Consider the following 17,690-nt stretch of genomic DNA (forward strand, 5'->3'; position numbering starts at 1 on the left):
ATAAGAACGGGGATTTTTTTTTTGTCTGCGTGCGGGCTCAACTAAAGCAGACGTTGGATTCGTTTTGGACGGCTCAGATTGCTTCTATGTCACACCGTAACTTGCCATAGCAATGTCACCGAAGCTGAATCCTCACATGGCTTTGCCCCCATATCATATCTCTGTGACGTTTGCGTGTTTTGCCCTATGTAATGTCCCCATAGCTTGTTTGATTTTCTTTGTCTCATGTCAAACAAGCTATGGGGACATTACATAGGGCAAAACACGCAAGCGTCACAGAGATATGATATGGGGGCAAAGCCATGTGAGCGCTCCGTATGACAAAAATGCAGTGGAACTCGATTTGCACTGGTTTTGATACTTCGGGATGCTCTATACCTGATTATTTTTCCAGTGTAGAAGTGATATCAAGCAGCAACCCAAACTTGCAGAATTTTCCTGAAGCACATGTTTGTCAAGACTCGAGAGCACTGGAAATGTTCTCAATCAATAGACTGGCATCTTTTCCGAACAAAAAAAAATGACGCGAAACTGAGCAACTGCCCTTAATAGATGGCATAACCAGTGACACAAAAGTGCAAGGCGTCTACACGAAATTTGGCTACCACATAAGGCGTCTACCGCATGCAATCCTGACGAGTGACAGCAGAATATTCATCCCCCCAAAAGCTTACCCGGTTTCAGACGCATATTGTTCTCAAGATATACGGTATTGCCATGCCTACAATAAGAACCTCAGTACGGTCTGTATCGAGATTCCGGTCATAACCATACTGCAATATGAGAAAAATTGTTAGAATGTGCCACAATTCAATTGATAAAAAGGATGATGGCAATCACGACAACAACGAAGAGAGACCAATATAAAGCCTAAGTAGTGTCACATATACAAGAAAACAACTGGCAGGAGGAAGGACATGCAAAGCTAGCTAGTTGTAAGTCTATCAGATGAACAGGCCTTTGTTCTGTAAAATGCACTTATAATCAGCCTTGATGCTGATGGCTACTTACATCATAACCAAGGCTACCAGAGAATCTGCCATAAGGCAGTAATGAGCCATAAGCTCCATATGGTCCATATGCCTCTGCAGGTTCCAAGTAACCTCCACCTGAACCACCCTCAAGTGGCTCAGCTGTGTCCACAGCAACCTGTGGGGGAAATCGTACCACATGAAAAATGAGAAAATCAATATTATAATTTTCACAGGTTAATTTTTTTAGCACACATGCACGTCTACACAGATTGTGCTGAGCCCGCCGCTATTTTGTCTCACCTCCTGTCCAAGAATTTCATGACTTCTCTGTGCAACACGATCTGCCACACCATCATCAGCAAAAGTAACAAAACCAAAACCTCTATGGCCACTTCTTTTAGGATCCTATAGTGCTTAAGAAAGTGAGACGACGAAAAACTAAGAACATAACCAATAATGAAGGACACAGCCAAACCTTTGGAATGTACGCATCCACAATTCGACCAAATCGGCCAAAATAATCCCATAAATCATCAGTATTTGCTTCTTGTGGAAGCCTACCAACAAAAATCTTTTTGCCTGTTCCAAGCGACCCACCTAAGTGTCCTCCTAGCCAATTAAGACACGATATCCAGTCACTAACAAATTCCTTCCTCTGTCCAATATCAGGCAACTTATAAGTATAACTTACTTCCATAAGCTGGTCCTGGATGATCATACGATGTTGGTGTACCCAAAGCTGCATATCTGGTAGCAGCTGTTATGTATGCATTGTATGCACCATAACCATCCTGAACAACTCTCCTTGGGGGGTGCCTAACATCTTCATCCTGTTAGTAGGAAAAAATGCATTATCATAAATACATAGGGCATCCACTGAATTATAATTAAATAAAGGATGAGTATTAGATACAACCTGGTAGAAGATAACTATATATATCAAAGATGAGATAAGCGATTAGGTAAATGCACCTTTGGAGTTGCACGGTCAACAGCTACAGTTGTACCATCAAGCTCATGTGTTTCTTGCATAATATTGTCCACACATTCTATAAATTACAGCTCAAAGTTAGGAAAGTATACATGGATTGAAGCTGAAAATATAGTTGAGGAACATTCTCCAAAAATGTAGTGGTAAATGAAAGTTGCAAGCATACTATAGGAATTCAAATAAAAAACCAAAATCAAAGTTCCAAGAAAAAGTAAATTATTTCAGAATTGGCATGAATATGAAGAGAGTTATGAAAAAAAAAAAGGGAGCAGAAAGACCAAAAAAAAAAAAACGTAGACACTAAGCCCCAGAACAAAAAATATAAGAATTGATCTGTAGATTCGATGCCAAAATTCTAGAGCCAAAACCAGATGGCCTTTACAACAACAATTTTGGGTAGCAGATCAGGAGAGTTGATGTTTTGGCTGCCAATTTCATTGGGCATGCCACATGCCGACATTGATAAGAACTAAACATTCCACCTGCAGTTGGCAGCACAAGCACAGCCTTGCCACCCACCACTGCACATTACTGCCATCCCTAAGCATGGGTCTAAACCTATGGGATTAGTGATAACATGTAGCACATTGGTGTGCAACACTGGCATCGCTACCAGCACCAAAAACACCACCATTATCATGCCAGTGGTCTGAATGTGAGAGAATTTTGCTCCTTGAATCGGAGGACATAAGCTATATCATTTCCAACACTAATTAGTTTGTTCTCACAGGATCAATGGATTAATCAAATATTGCACCTAAATGAGTATTCAAGGATTATTTATGCACACTCAAGGATTACACATACCTGCACTCCGGAAAGTGATAAATCCGATTCCGCGATGGCTTTTTGAACGCAGTTCCTACATGAGATAGGAAAGAAAACACTGTCCAAATTAGTAGAGGTTAATCATCTCAAAGGCTCAACCCTCTCCAGGAGAATTTGGAATTTTGGATTGACTTTGTTGCAGCAAACATATGGCTGGCACAAACAATGGAACTTCTGATAGTTGCATCTGCAACTACAAGGACTAGATCAGAAGTTGAGCATGTGCAGGTCCGATTTCACCTATCTTCCCAATTATAACTGGTATAATGCAGGCACGGTTGGCCAGGCTATCCCTCCATGGGCTGTATGAGCTCACAGTTTTTCCAAGTATTTACTCCTCCGTTCCAAAATATAAGGATTTCTAGGATTCAAATTTTGTACCACAATATAAGGATTCCTGCACTGATTCCCATGATTTCTACCATTTCAATGATTAAACAACCAATCAAATGCTTGGAAAGGGGATCTAAGCAATTCAAACTTCAAAAATTGACAACTGAAGTGACTAAAAATGAATCTTTTGACCTAACCTTAGTATTTGCTAAACAACCTAGAAATCCTTATATTTTGGAATGGAGGGAGTATTCTTTAAGTGCAGCAATTTCCAAAATTCGTTTCCTTTCCAATGATTACCTTAAAGCCATTACACATTTACTACAATCTGTCTCAGTGCTTAATTTTTTAAGGCTTCAAGAAAGAGTACAAGCAATCAAGCAACAACGTTCTAGCTTCTAATTGATGTCACTGAAGATTAAGTTAAAAGAAGAGAAGAGATTGTTTGCTTTCAGTACTTCACACTAGATACATAGGTCATTGTATGTTTCCAAAAAACTGATCCCATAAAACCATAAAAACAAATGTTTATTGATCTCCTTATTGAGAGGAACATGGTCTAGAATGCATGTTAGTTAGAAGTGACAAGTATTTGTGAATAGAGTATTAACATGGGGAAAAGAAATTTGCTGGCATATCAAATGGAGTTCCAGAATAACTGAACAAAATGATGTCATTTAGAAAATGAATTTCTATTGTGCTTTATGTTTGCATTATCAGTATTTGAGTGAAAAGATTAAATCAAAATTAGAGGACAGAACTTAGATATAGGATATTATATCTCTACAAAATATATAAAATCAGTTTAGCTCTCTCACCTTTGGCATATAAAGGTCTATAATTTCTCCAAAAGCTTCAAAATGCCTGTTCAGAAACCATTATAGCTTAGCCAAATCCAAATATTAATTGATGTCCTGCTAGATATATAGACTAAATCTCATCTGCGAAACTTTGATTCATCCACAGATTGAGGAATCCGAGCAACAAATATCCTAGTAGCTTTCTTGATTCCTGGAGCTCGCATTTCTTCCTGTGTTAAGAACTTGTCACATTACTAACAAGAAAAAGAAGACATGATCAATCTGAAACTGAACTACTGAAGAATTGATGCACCTACGATCAAAGATACTTATCTCCGTAGTTTACCTTGGGAGTCGCTATCTTCACTTCCAGAGTTCGGTTTCCTAGAATATGCTCATCCTTAACAACTTTCTGGGAAGAGTTTATGAAGGTAATAAGAGGAGACAACCAAATAACCATACTATGATTAAACTAGGAAAAAAAAAGGTGTCACTAAATCACTTCCTAATCAAAATAGTCTTAACTAACTACTTTTTGGGGGAGAAAAATGTTAGATGACATTAATTTTGGCATATACTCTAGCTGTCATGTTTCATTCTAGCGTTTTGTTAAACAAAATCAATGTTGTAAATTAGACACCTGCAAGATACTCCCTCTGTTCCAAAATACTTCCTCTGTCCCATAAAAAACCAACCTAGTATTGGATGTGACATATCCTAGTACAACGAATCTAGACATACCGATACAACGAATCTGGACATACTAGGATGTGTCACATCCAGTCATAGATTATTTTTTGTGGGACGGAGGGAGTATAAGCATTTCTTGGTTTTTTAGCAAAGATTAAGGTTGAGGGTAAATTCAAAGGGTCACTTTGGCCTAGAAGGTGTGGGGGAGGGGGGTAGGCAAGTTTGTTATATTACCTACAAATTTTATATTTGCCAAGAAGTTATTATTAATGTATTTTTCACAGGAGAGAGCAAGGGTCCCGCATTGTTGGTCAGCTGTTGACTCTGATGGACGGGAAGTCATCAAAGCTGCTTCCCCACCTAGTTGTTGTTGCATCTGCTACCAGGTCAGGAATGTCAGTTGCGTGATTTGTGATCTTAGCAAATAGCCTAACATTTTAAGTTCATTTTAGGAAGTTCCTCTGTTGATACGGCAGCATATTCCACTAAGTGCGCTTAAGTTTTCCTTTAGTTATTCTGGTTATGAACTTCGTGTTTTTCTCTTGAATGAAAACACAACTTGCTTTCATTAGGGTGGATGCTATTGAGTCAGCACTGCGAAGGCCTGGGCGTTTTGACTCAGAGATAGAGGTTACTGTTCCTACAGCAGAAGAAAAGTTCGAGATTCTTAAGGTATCATATAAGAATGTAGTTTTCCCCTCAAAAATAGTAAAAGAATGTTGTATTTTATGATGTAACATAGCAAGCCCTGCATTTTTTGGATGTGGTTAACTTATGTTCATGATGATTTTTTCTTATATGAAGCTTAATCTTATAGACCATATTATGTTTTTAGCTTTATACCAAGAATCTACATCTTGGTGAATGTGTTGATCTTCAATCTGTTGCTGCATCCTGCAATGGTTATGTTGGAGCTGATTTACAAGCTTTATGTCGAGAAGCTGCAAGACGTGCTTATGGTAGATTATCAAGCTCATCAGAGAGTGAGAATGTGCTAACGCTAATCATGGAGGATTGGGAGTCTGCTAAATCTGTGGCCAAAAATAGTGTGACAAGAGGGGTAACTAAAGAAATTCCAGCTGTTTCATGGGATGATATAGGAGGTTTGAAAGCTGTTAAGGTAAAATATGCCTCATTTTAGGATTTCTTTAATCAAACCTCCTTTAATGGTTATTGTTGCTATGCTTCAGAAAAAACTTCAGCAAGCTGTTGAATGGCCCATCAAGCATGCTGCTTCATTTGATAGACTTGGAATATCACCTATCCGTGGGGTGCTATTGCATGGTCCACCAGGGTGCTCAAAGACTACCCTTGCAAAGGCTGCTGCTCATGCTGCCCAAGCTTCTTTCTTTTCATTAAGGTTTGCTGCGTAAAAATTGTTCTCTCTTTTTCTCATTTCATCCTTCCAACATGCAAAAAGAAGCCTGTGAATCGCATAATATTTTCTGATGTGATGCTTATATTGTAATAAATTCAATAAACATCACTTAATCTCAGATGTACTGAAAAGGAGTTATTAGAGGAAGCAAAAGAACTTAACATGTTTATTTCATGTACTGTTAAGACCAAGCTGGCATAATTTGTTCAAATTCTGCTGCTTGAATCGTTGTCCTGTACGCTAGTCCAAATAATATAGCTAGAACATGCTAACCGGATCATTTTGAGTTCAGTATACAGTCTTCTATGTTGTTCTAAATTTCTTACACATTTTCAAACAGTGGTGCTGAGTTATACTCCAAGTATGTTGGTGAAGGTGAAGCTTTGTTGCGACGTACATTCCAGATGGCACATCTTGCTTCTCCAAGCATTATATTTTTTGATGAGGCTGATGCAATTGCCCCTAAAAGGTGCACATTTATATCTTGTCTCTTGTTGTCCTGTGGCACATACTAGTGAGATCTATGATACATGATGCATGATATTGGTAAAAATGATTCTGTACAATCATCATAAGAATGTGCATGAATTGTTATAGGCTATCTTCTATAATTACGTAATAATAATATTTGCATCTTTTCCATGGTGTACATGATTAGGAAGTTGAAGAGGTGTCAGAAGTGTTAAGCATATTTTGTTGGATATGGTTCCCCAAATGTTCTTTTCATATAGTAGAATCAATTTATGAAAACTTTGCTTCTGCGCATGTAAATCTAATTTCCACATCTGACCAGTGAATGTTAATATTGGAGTTTGTAATCGTTCAGAACTGGTCCCAGCGGGAACTCTAGTGGCAATGCCACGGTTGGAGAAAGACTCTTATCAACTCTATTGACGGAAATGGATGGTTTAGAACTGGCTACGGTACCTCTTACATATTTAGATTGACGATGGCATTCAAATGTGACTCTCCTTGTCATATCTCATATATGCCCTTTCTTTGTACTAAAAAAGTATCTTGCAATTTTTGATGTAGGGAATTATTGTATTGGCTGCTACTAATCGCCCAAATGCAATTGATGCTGCTCTTCTGCGCCCAGGGCGTTTTGATATGGTATCCCGATCTCCCTCTCCCTCTCCCTCACACATAGCAAACAATAATCATGTTCTTTTTTTCATTTTAACTGCAGGTTTTGTATGTTCCACCACCAGATGCGGAAGGTCGATATGAAATACTACGCATCCATACACGCAAAATGCCATTAGGAGATGATGTGGATCTTTGGAAGGTAGCAGAGCGTACCGAGCTTTTCACGGGCGCAGATCTTGAAGGCCTTGAGGGAAAGTCTGAGGTCAGAACGTTTTGTATGTGACGATATTCACTTCCAGGCCGCGCTAAGATCCTTGCGTCCATCACTTACACAATCAGTGGTCCATTGACGAGGAGAAAACATTAAAAGATGTATTATTCTGGCGCACAAGCATCAGTGTCGCCCATTGTTGATTCTGACTAGTTATCAGAACATTGTATCATCGGTCTGCTGTATATATTGACCAAAGTTGTGACATGTTCCCATATGATTGCAGCGGCTTGTACTGTTTCCCCTGTGTTTTTCTTGGGTTTTGAGAGTATTGAGAGACAGAGGTTAACACTAGAAGATAACTCTGCCTGTTAATAACTCCCAAGGACTAATAAAGATCTCATCTTCCCCAAGGAAGATTGCAAGCTACTAATATGAAATGATATTCAGAAAATGCTGCTGATCAGGAAATCCAAAGTGTCAATACATAGAGATTCTGCAAAAACGCACTGCTTCTGGTGCTTAGACTTACACTAAAAGCAGAACATGCCTGTTTATGTTTCACATATATCCCCAGCAAAGCAATTTTTACAATGGGAAGAGAAGTTTCAGATATGTAACATCTTCTGCAGCATCTCCTATGCATCTTGCTCCTTGTAGACTAAGAATGCGCTGGTCTTGCAATAGCTGCGTGCCAGCGCCTTCCCGGAGGAAGTAGGCGGTGAGAAAGCGCACTGTGAGATGCACAAAGTCTCGCCTTCAAGGAAGCTTTTCCTGCAGAAGACGAATGGAGAGTGCCTTAGCAAGATAAGATAATATCAAACTCTTGGAAATGCTTGCAGAGCATAGAAGAGAACAACTGGACAGACAGATAAATAATTCAGTGATATTTGCAGTGTGATGTCAGTTAACAAATAGTTTTATTAGTCCTATAATCTGGTCAAAAGCTTGGAATTTGTCCAAATTGACAATGCATGCTATGATGGATCTATACATTGTTGTTACAGAGAACAATGCATGCTATCCTTCTCTTAATGCAATGATGCGCAAGCCTTTTGCGTATTCCCCCCAAAAAGAACAATGTATGCTATCAAGAGTTCAAGACGGGCATTGCAGGAATGCTGCGAAAAAGAAAGATGCTAAGTGAAGCAAAGTAGGTGAGAATGCGCATCAAACTTAGAACTTACCTAGCAGCATCCATCAGTTGTGACCCTATTCGCTTTCTTCTGCGTGACGGTACAACCCAAATTGCTCGAAATCCACAATGTGCAGGAACATCTTCCTTTTCACATATTATAGCACCAGGATCTCGGTACTCTTCTTTGTTCTTGTCTGAATGATCATGCCGTTTCAGGACTTCCCTCTTAAAACTGATTTTCCCGAACTCTAATGTATGGTTTGTTTTGACTGGTTCAATTTTATCAACAGGCAGATCACTGCCGTTTTCCTCTGTGGAGCCTGGAATCACTTTATGTGCTGTTTTGATTGGTTCCACAACAAGGCATCCCACTATCCTCTGACTAGATATGAACAAATATACCTATGCAACGCAAATGAGGTTTTACCCATTAGGGTGAATATATGTGCATAGATGTTGTCATATTTGAACTAAGAGCTGATGTTACCTTACAAAGCTTGTGAAGGAGCTGACCTTCACCAAACCCCAGCTCCTTCTGTACCACTTTGATCACCTCCTGGACCTGAAATATTCACATGACATTACATAATCATAAAATGTCTGCAATCTGCTTCTGAACTTCTCGTAAATGTAAAGTGGTTGCAAAATTGGATCAGAAACTTCGCAGTTAGTAAAGACACACATTCTACAGTTTAGAACTATGAGGAACCCACTCTTTTCAATATTCATTTCCCCAAGACCCCAATTAGTGATTTCTTTCAACTATCTAAGCAATACAGTTAGTCATTCAGGCAAAATACCTTGCTGTTCCGAGCACATGAATTTTCATCGGTCACAAGAATTATCCGATCCCCACCTTCAGACCTCGCGACCACGGTTTCATTGCGCCAACCCTGCAACTCAAACATTTGTCATAAACTCTTCACAGAAATTTATAACACGAGATGAACAGAAGAGTGAGATTCACAAATATACATCAGGTGCAACACCTTGAACGGGACGCCCTCGAAGTAACTCTTGTGGTATGCCTTGTGAGCCTTCTCGTCATCGTCGTTCCCGCGGGCGTACATCATGCCACAAACCGAGCACATGTGGAGGAGAAAATCGGGCTGCCCAAGCTCCAGGTGGAACTGCGCGTAGTTCCTCTTCTTGTTGAGGACCTTGCCATCCGCACAGCTCTTGGGCCTCTTCACCTCCGTCCCGCAGGTTCCTTCCCTATGCGTGTCACCGCCACTTACCAAATCAACAAAGATTGATCAGTCCATTATCAAATCTGAATCCAGGAACATGCCAATGTTGGACAGCATGCTTGGGAATTAACGAGAACTAAATCAACAACCATTTTTTTCCAACCTGACGAGCGATTTTAATATTCGCTCTAATTGATGGAATATTGCAGAAATTTGCTACTAGAGTGGAATCCGGCAATATTTGGTACCGGATCGCTACAGCTAACAGATTTGAAGAGGGGACCAAGATGAAGAACCTGCTCGTCTCGGGCTCGGGGGCCTGACGCTTGAAGAACGCACTGATCTTGGGCTGCATCCCCTTCTCGCCTCTCGTCATGCTGCTTGGAAAGACGGAGAGTGAAGAAACGGACGCGGCGGTGGCGGCGGTGAATTATGCAAATTTGCCAGCAAATTATTAGCATGCATATGTGCAACCTCTATGTGAAAATAGCTAAACTACAGAATTAACCAGTGTGCAGAACCCAACATATGTGCAAGACACATCCAAATCTGAACTACCATATGCTATATGAGTAGCCTAACAAAATCAAGAAGTATCATACCCAAAAATCCCCAGACCTAAACGAGATATACACATCAACCCTAGAAAACTTTTAAAGGGGGAAGAAGAATGCCACTCACCGTCCAGCACGGGGCAGGGGGGGAAAGAGGCTGGTGTAGCTCACTCGGCGGGGAGGGGGAGGGATGCCCTCACGGCTGCGGCGGCGAAGGACAGCCTTGACGGGAGGCGGCGGCTGGTTTGCGGTGCAGCACGGAGGGGGGGACAGCGCCCGGCTCCGTTGTGAAAGGGGGCGCGGCGAGGAGGAAGACGAGGGCCGCGGGTGGTCGGTGGGGTTAGGGCCCAATCGACGGCGGAGATGAGGCGGTGAGGCCGTGAGGGCGGATCGGACGGGCAGGAATCGAGAAGGCTGCGCGCGCGGGGTTTTCTGAAGGGGAAAAATGCGGGAGGGGGATTCGGGCGCCAAAACAACGGGCCTGAAATTGGCAGCGATGGACGCCCGGACGAGCGCTGTGACCTCGGAACGTTGTTGGGACTTGGCTGGGGGTGAAAATGGTATGGAAATTTTCCGACCGTACCGATACCGTTTCCGTAAAACTAATATAATAATAATATTTTTATCGATGGTTATCGTTTTTAAAATTTAGTTTTTTTAATTTCTATCGGCATGGCATTGAAGTTGACACTAAATAGATGAATTCATGAATATGAAAATTTTTCGACCGTTTCTGCTTGTTTTTTAAAAAATAATAAAATAATGATGCCGTTTCCGACCATTTCCAACCACTTTCATCCCTAGACTTGGGAGAGAGGAACGAACAGGAGACTGGGAGAGGCGGAGAGTAGGTGAGCAGCAGTTGTCGTGGACCTTATTCTTATGAACATGGTGGGCTGCTGGGCCAACTCAATAGTCAATATTCATTATAATAAGTTCACTTTAGGTCTCTCTTATTGACGATGAGTTTAGATTGTGTCCTTCAACCAATTTGCAAAATCGGTGTAACCGAGGTCACATGACAGTATAACATCCAGTTTTAACTAACGTGACGAGTTGACTATTATCAATCTGGTTGAGTCAGCGTGAGACCCACATGGGTCTTACATGTTAGCAGCCAACTCTCTCTACCGAGTCCCTTTACCTAATATCTATCTACCCATCCCTTTTCCCCATCTCTCTCCCGACAGGAACTGGAGCAGCTGCTGGAAAAGCCATCATGCTCAAGAACCCCGTAGTGACCTTGGCCACGTAGCTTGTGTTGCCATCGGGGTAAGCCGAGGGGGCAACATGATGTTACGCGATCGAGGTCGATGCTGGGTTCCTGAGGGTGAGGGTTGCTCGAGCAGCCGCGTGGCAAGCTCAAGGTCTTCTAGTCCACTGGTTGTCACCCCTCTCCCATTGGCCGCTATCCTTCTTCCCGCTGCTCACCGCCCTTCTGGCCTTCTCCACCGGTGGAGAGAAATTGGCAAGAGGGATGGGTAGAGAGAAGGGGCGATGAAGGAAAAAAAGAGTTGACCGCTGATATATGGGGCTCATGTGGGTCTCACGCTTACTCGATCAGTATGATCATAGTTGGCTAATCATGTCAGTTAAAATGGGGTGTTATACTATTTTAGAATCTCGGGTACACCGATATTATAAATTAACTGACATATTATACTGGTATTGTGGATAAGGACGCAATTCAAACTCAGCATTTAAATGTCGAAAGTGAACTTATTTCATATTCACTTATTAATTCCTGTCGGGCCTTGATCAGGTCGTAAGCAGCTACGCAGTAATAACGCAGTGCAAAGAGGTGATGCGCAATAGTAAAAGGCACAAAGGCAAAATTAGTGTTGACATGTTGCCTAGTTTTCTACTAGTACATAGATTAATGGTGCAAAATTACCATGGTTAAATTAGTAGGAGTATAAAGTACTATAATAGTTGCAAGGTGGGTGGGGGGGGGGGGGGGGGGAGGGGGTTGTCAAGTCAAAACCTTGAGCGCAGATACCCATCAACACACACTTGCTCTTGCTCAGCTCGCCAACGCCAAGATGCGCCTCGTCAATCTCTCCCACCGAGCAATCGCGAGACCTGCATTCTAGCCGTGCGAATTCCGGCGGGCTTCCGCCGTAGATCCCCAAGAAACCCCCGGCAAGAAATCGCTGCCCAGATGGATCGCTAAGAGGAGGAGGACGACGACACGGCGCTTCGAGAAGCCGGCGGCGGCGCCTCCTTCCCCAGCGGCTGGCTCCGATGTCTGTCCCGCAAGCTGCACTGGAGCTTCGTGCTCGCCGTCGTGGCCGTCTACAGGGCCTGCCAGGGCGTCAGCGACGCCGTCGGCGGCGTCACGGCGGGGTACTACTGGAAGGACGTGCAGCGCGTGCAGCCGTCGGCGGCGCATTTCTACCAGGGGTTCGTCAGCACCCCCTGGGTCGTCAAGCCCATCTGGGGCCTGCTCACCGACGTCGTCCCCGTCGCCGGCTACCGCCGCCGCCCGTACTTCCTCCTCACCGGTGAGGGGATTGCAGCCTCCGCCTCCTCGATCCCATCTCGCAGTTCGAAGGCTTTCGCCTTACTTGATCACTTCTCTCGGTGATTCATTCAGGAGTGATTGGGGCGTCGTCCATGCTCACGCTCTCTCTCCATCGCAAGCTGGGCATCATGCCGGCGATCTTGGCGCTGACGGCGCAGAGCGCGGGCGCGGCGGTGGCCGACGTGACGGTGGACGCGCTGGTTGCTCAGAACAGCATCACGCACCAGCCGCTAGCCGCAGACATGCAGAGCCTGTGCGGGTTCAGCTCCTCCGTTGGGGCATTGCTTGGATTCTCCATCAGTGGTCTTCTTGTCCACTCCATGGGGTCTCAGGTGTGATATTCCCTGACCTTAGATAATGATTTGCATCATCATTTGTTTTCTCACACAATGTCAATTGATATGATTGTGATTCTTGCTTTTTTTTTCTTTTCTTGTTCTAAGGGTGTTCTTGGATTACTAAGCATCCCTTCTGCACTGGTGTTCTTGGCTGGTGTTTTGCTGAAGGAGAGGCGAGTTACAGATTTCGATTACAAGCAGGTCAGAATGTCAAGACAAAATTTGAACACCTTTCCTTTTGTGTGTTGAGATTGCTGAATTCAGGCATGGACAGTGATGCCACTTGAGTGCTTTGATGGATTCAGGTTCATAGGAAATTCTACAAAGCAATTCAGTCCATGGGGGCAACACTGAAGTGTGCCGAAGTTTGGCGGCCGTGTGTGTATATGTATGTTTCTCTCAGTCTAAGCCTGGATATCCAAGCAGGAATGTTCTACTGGTACACTGATCCAATAGTGGGACCAGGATTCTCTGAGGTATGCACATTCCTGCATATAGATATTTGCTAGATATCATCAGTTCATCGCATCATTTGCATGGACTGTAATACTGAGAATGCATACCACTGTTAAATCCATATAATGAGGTGTGGTTTTAGATAAATTCAGTTATTTGACCTTCTTCTAATTTTAATCATCTGATGACACTTCGATTGCGTCATTCGATCGTTTATTTCAGGAATTTATTGGCCTTGTGTATTCGGTCGGTTCAATCGGTTCGCTGCTCGGAGTTTTACTATACCAAATTTCACTGAAGGACTACCCTTTCCGCGGCGTGCTATTCTGGGGCCAAGTTCTTTCAAGCCTGGCAGGAATGCTCGATCTGATAATGGTGACCCGGCTCAACACAAGAATCGGCATTCCGGATTATGTCTTTGCGGTGATCGACAACAGTGTCTCCCAGATGGTTGGGAGGCTCAAATGGTTGCCGCTCCTCGTGCTTTGCTCCAAGCTTTGTCCTCCAGGCATCGAAGGAACTTTCTATGCGCTGCTCATGTCCATCCAAAATGCCGGGTTGCTGATGTCTGGCTGGTGGGGTGGCCTGATGCTGCACTTGCTGAATGTGACTCGAACGGAGTTCAGTAACCTCTGGGTTGCCGTCCTGATCAGAAACTTGTCGAGGCTGCTCCCGCTGATGCTGCTGTTTCTTGTTCCCCAGAGTGACCAAAACTCAATGCTCCTCCCGGCAGAGATGCTTCAGGACAATGAATCTACTGAAGCTAGGAAAGGAGGTCAAGACACTGCTGAATTTTCCGTCCTTGTCGCAGATGATTCTAGCTGTCATGCTCTGAATGTGGCTGTCGAAGATGAAAGAATTAAAGTGGTCGATGCTGGAACGGGTACTGTGGAGTTGATTCCTCTCATGAACGAGCTACAAGACCGTGGGAGTTGACTGACAAGCTCATGAACAGGATACTTGTCTTCCATCCACGATTCATTCTATACCAAATTACCAATGGCGTTCTGGTTCTGTTCTCCACTCTTTGGTAGACTAGTTCTTTATGTATCATCAGCAACAGCACATCAATAGGTTATAGGTGAAACAACAGTTCGTTTTCCTTTCATTTTTTATAACAGAAAGAAGCACACAGTATCATTTGGAAGGATATTGAGGCAGTTCCTTCGGGGTTTTTTTGGGTGTGTGTGTTTTTCTGTTTTGTTCAAGCGTCCTTTTGGGACGTATGATTTTTCGAGGAATTTCATGTGACTTGAACTGTTTCATCATGTGAAAATTCTGTAAAATTCATGAATTCCAAAGGTGCTCACAAGATAGTATGATACTGTCATAGACACAGACAGACAGAGGCAAACCATTCCATTCAAAGCCAGAATGGAACTTGCTGAAACTGTGCTAGAGTAGTTCATACGCCTGATGTAGAGAGGCTAACCTAACGTGGGGCATAGGGTTCAGCTTTTTTTTTGTTGAAAAAAAAAATCTAAATCACTAGACTATTAGTGGTAATTTAGCACTGCACAACGCACAACGCACAAATGCGTCAAAACAAATGTAATCGAGACAAAAACTAGATGGATTTTTAAACCGGAGGGGATGAAACCAGCCCCCAAGCCCCTAACGGATCTGCGACCTACGACCACGCCGGAACATGAAGCGACCGCGGAGGACGAGGGGGAGGGAGAGGGCTATGCGGGGGGGAAGGATTGCAATACCTTCGATTTCGATTTTTCGATCACCGGGATGCTCGTGGTACCCGCGCGCGCGTGCGAGGAGGCCGCACGCAAGGGGGAGAAGGCTAGAGGGCGGGGTCGGGGAGGAGAGGAGGCCCGTCGACGCCGTGTCCCCCCACGGTGCCCTGCTCGCCGGCGGCGAGCCCGAGGAGGAGGCGAGGTGGGGGAGAAGGGTGGGGGTGGCCGTGCCTCCGCCGGAAACACAGAAGCGGAGCGAGAGAGATGGGGAGAAGTGAGTGGGACTCAGATTCGGTGACATTGTGTAAGCATGTCACAATGTGACATTCGGTGGATCTCAGCCATCCAATCCCCATCCAATGACTGCCTTGATTGGGCCCGCCTACAGGTCAAGAAAATCCCCAATCCATCCACCACGGCGGGAGACGGCGCCCCAATCCATCCATCCCGCGCGCTTCGCTGCCTTCGTTCGCCCGCCGCCACGAGCTGGGAGGCGTGCCGCCGCCGTGACTCGCCGGGCTCGCCGCGAGTGGGGAGTGGTCCAGGCGTCCGCCGCGGCCGCGGCCGGAGGCACGTGGAGTCGGCCGGCCTCGGCCCTGACGTCGACGAGGTCCGGCCGCCATTGCTCCGCCTCGAGGTCGCGATTTCCCTGACGTCGATGAGGTCCGGTCGCCATTGCTCCGCCGGCCCTGACGTCGACGAGGTCCAGCCGCCATTGCTCCGCCTCGAGGCCTCGAGGTAAACGTGGATGAGGTCCGGACGCCATTGCTCCGCCTCTAATGCTTAGTTTGCTGCAAAGCCTTGACTTAATTTCTTGCTGCAAAGCTTGCTGTCAATTTTTTTAGAAAATAACATCACATAAACTCTACATGCTTCTTCCAAGACAAAGATCATGGCCAAACAGATATCAGCTCATGTGCAGTTGATGTACTGAGTAAATACACATATTTGATTGGGAGATTAAGGTGAAATCAGAAGCAAAGAGAGAACAAGGTGTTAATGAAGCTTTATAACTTCTTCAAGTCCCAGCAGGAAAAGAATAGGATGGCATGATGACATGATGTAACACATGAACTGAAACACTTTGAGATCAGAAAACACAAGAGTTCGGTTGCAGTTTCAGGTTTAACAAGAGAACATAAGCAATGTATGCGTTTCCATCTGAATGGAATGCAATACTACAGAGGTTAAATATATAGTACTAGTACAGAATGTGATTTGTCTATCAGCTCATGTAATCTTTTGAGGGTCCATTTCATTCTGCAGAACTAACAAGTAAATTGCAAGTATGTAAGCATCTCAAACTATGTGCTCCGCCAACGTCAGGATCTTCAGATGTTTCTTTTTCATGAGTTGTTCACAAGGACAATGGCATCCTCGCTTCATAGCAGCACGGACAACCAGCACGCCGTCAGCGCCTCCGGCTGCGGCGGCACGGCAGGGCCCCAGCCCTGGCCTCGTGCGGCGGTTGTCCAGTCTCCTCCCTGGCGGCGGCGAGCCTCCCAGCTGGCTCGCGGCGACGGCCAGACACGGGGAGGCGAGCTCGGGCGCCTCGCGCGGCGGAGCAATGGCGACCAGACCTCGTCGACGTCAGGGAAATCGTGACCTCGAGGCGGAGCAATGGCGGCCGGACCTCGTCGACGTCAGGGCCGGCGGCCGGCCGCCTCCACGCGGCACAGCCGGCCGCCTCCACGCGCCTCCAGCCGCGGCCGCGGCAGACGCCCGGACCACTCCCCACTCGCGGCGAGCCCGGCGAGTCACGGCGGCGGCGCGCCTCCCAGCTCGTGGCGGCGGGCGAACGAGGGCAGCGAAGCGCGCGGGATGGATGGATTGGAGCGCCGTCTCCCGCCGTGATGGATGGATTGGGGATTTTCTTGACCTGCAGGCGGGCCCAATCAAGGCAGTCGTTGGATGGGGATTGGATGGCTGAGATCCACCGAATGTCACATTGTGACATGCTTACACAATGTCACCGAAACTGAGTCCAAGTGAGTGAGGGTTTGCTTCTGATGGGGAACTCGGGTGAGGTCATCCATTTTTTTAAGCAAATTTTGCTACATACTATAACACTTGAAATTCATGCGATTTACCAGTAGACATCGAAAAAAGTGTCATGATTGATAGATATCTTTAAATATTTGGTAATTGACAGACACCTTTAAATATTTGGTAATGTGCTAAATATCACTTTCGACTCAATTAAAAAGAGATGCTTAAAAAATACAAGAATGCCCTTAGGATTAAAAGCTTATAACCTAATGCTAGGGTGAAGTTGGAATATGATCTACGTTAGCGATATACTTTAAGTGATGGCGAAATTAGAGCTGCATAATTTTCAAATTTTTACTCCAATACTATGTTAGAAGCCTATGGCCCAAGGGGCATTCTCATCTATTTGATGAATCTCTCTTTTCAATTAAGCCAAAAGTGTCCACTAGCAAATTATCAATTTTCTAAGATGTCTTTCAGGTGTGAAACATCTTTGCCAACAAATTACATAAATTTTAA

General features: G+C 44.5%; 3 protein-coding genes and 1 pseudogene across 4 annotated transcripts; 2 read left to right on the plus strand and 2 right to left on the minus strand.

Annotated features, from left to right (window-relative positions):
- Positions 1–680: 680 nt before the first annotated feature.
- Positions 681–4,386, minus strand: LOC127774209 (heterogeneous nuclear ribonucleoprotein 1-like). Its single transcript, XM_052300474.1, has 10 exons — positions 4,273–4,386; positions 4,071–4,156; positions 3,945–3,993; positions 2,773–2,827; positions 1,947–2,023; positions 1,666–1,804; positions 1,450–1,583; positions 1,275–1,379; positions 1,012–1,149; positions 681–773 (listed from the first exon to the last, which is right to left on the minus strand). Exons 1-10 carry the CDS (start codon positions 4,384–4,386, stop codon positions 681–683), a joined length of 990 nt encoding a protein of 329 aa, XP_052156434.1.
- Positions 4,387–4,879: 493 nt separating this feature from the next.
- Positions 4,880–7,669, plus strand: LOC127773796 (cell division control protein 48 homolog B-like). The gene is given in 9 exon segments (XM_052299971.1): positions 4,880–5,002; positions 5,189–5,288; positions 5,452–5,736; positions 5,807–5,976; positions 6,335–6,463; positions 6,821–6,917; positions 7,030–7,107; positions 7,184–7,329; positions 7,331–7,669. Coding segments are annotated over 9 exon segments (1,167 nt in total). The 5' UTR covers positions 4,880–4,943; the 3' UTR covers positions 7,434–7,669.
- A 65-nt stretch (positions 7,670–7,734) lies between these two features.
- Positions 7,735–15,457, minus strand: LOC127773797 (protein CHROMOSOME TRANSMISSION FIDELITY 7-like). Of its 2 annotated transcripts, none has more exons than XM_052299972.1 (7): positions 15,207–15,457; positions 9,919–9,999; positions 9,422–9,665; positions 9,233–9,325; positions 8,920–8,994; positions 8,482–8,834; positions 7,735–8,068 (listed from the first exon to the last, which is right to left on the minus strand). In XM_052299972.1, exons 2-7 carry the CDS (start codon positions 9,996–9,998, stop codon positions 7,933–7,935), a joined length of 981 nt encoding a protein of 326 aa, XP_052155932.1. In that variant the 5' UTR covers position 9,999; positions 15,207–15,457; the 3' UTR covers positions 7,735–7,932. The 2 variants fall into 2 exon arrangements, with proteins under 2 accessions (XP_052155932.1, XP_052155934.1); XM_052299974.1 differs by lacking the exon at positions 15,207–15,457 and adding an exon at positions 10,304–12,128.
- Positions 12,072–14,430, plus strand: LOC127773798 (probable folate-biopterin transporter 2; annotated as a pseudogene).
- Positions 15,458–17,690: the final 2,233 nt, after the last annotated feature.

This window comes from Oryza glaberrima, chromosome 5 (genome assembly GCF_000147395.1).
Source record: "Oryza glaberrima chromosome 5, OglaRS2, whole genome shotgun sequence".
NCBI classification, from domain to species: domain Eukaryota; kingdom Viridiplantae; phylum Streptophyta; class Magnoliopsida; order Poales; family Poaceae; genus Oryza; species Oryza glaberrima.

Coding starts and splice junctions, on each gene's coding strand:
- LOC127774209 (XM_052300474.1), bottom strand. CDS start 4,386: ATGGTTATTTGGTTGTCTCCTCTTATTACCTTCATAAACTCTTCCCAG. Junction 2,828..3,944: donor TAGACCTTTATATGCCAAAG/GTGAGAGAGCTA, acceptor TATCTCATGTAG/GAACTGCGTTCAAAAAGCCA. Junction 1,380..1,449: donor TGGATGCGTACATTCCAAAG/GTTTGGCTGTGT, acceptor TAAGCACTATAG/GATCCTAAAAGAAGTGGCCA.
- LOC127773797 (XM_052299972.1), bottom strand. CDS start 9,998: ATGACGAGAGGCGAGAAGGGGATGCAGCCCAAGATCAGTGCGTTCTTC. Junction 8,835..8,919: donor TCCTTCACAAGCTTTGTAAG/GTAACATCAGCT, acceptor TGCGTTGCATAG/GTATATTTGTTCATATCTAG. Junction 8,069..8,481: donor CAACTGATGGATGCTGCTAG/GTAAGTTCTAAG, acceptor CGTCTTCTGCAG/GAAAAGCTTCCTTGAAGGCG.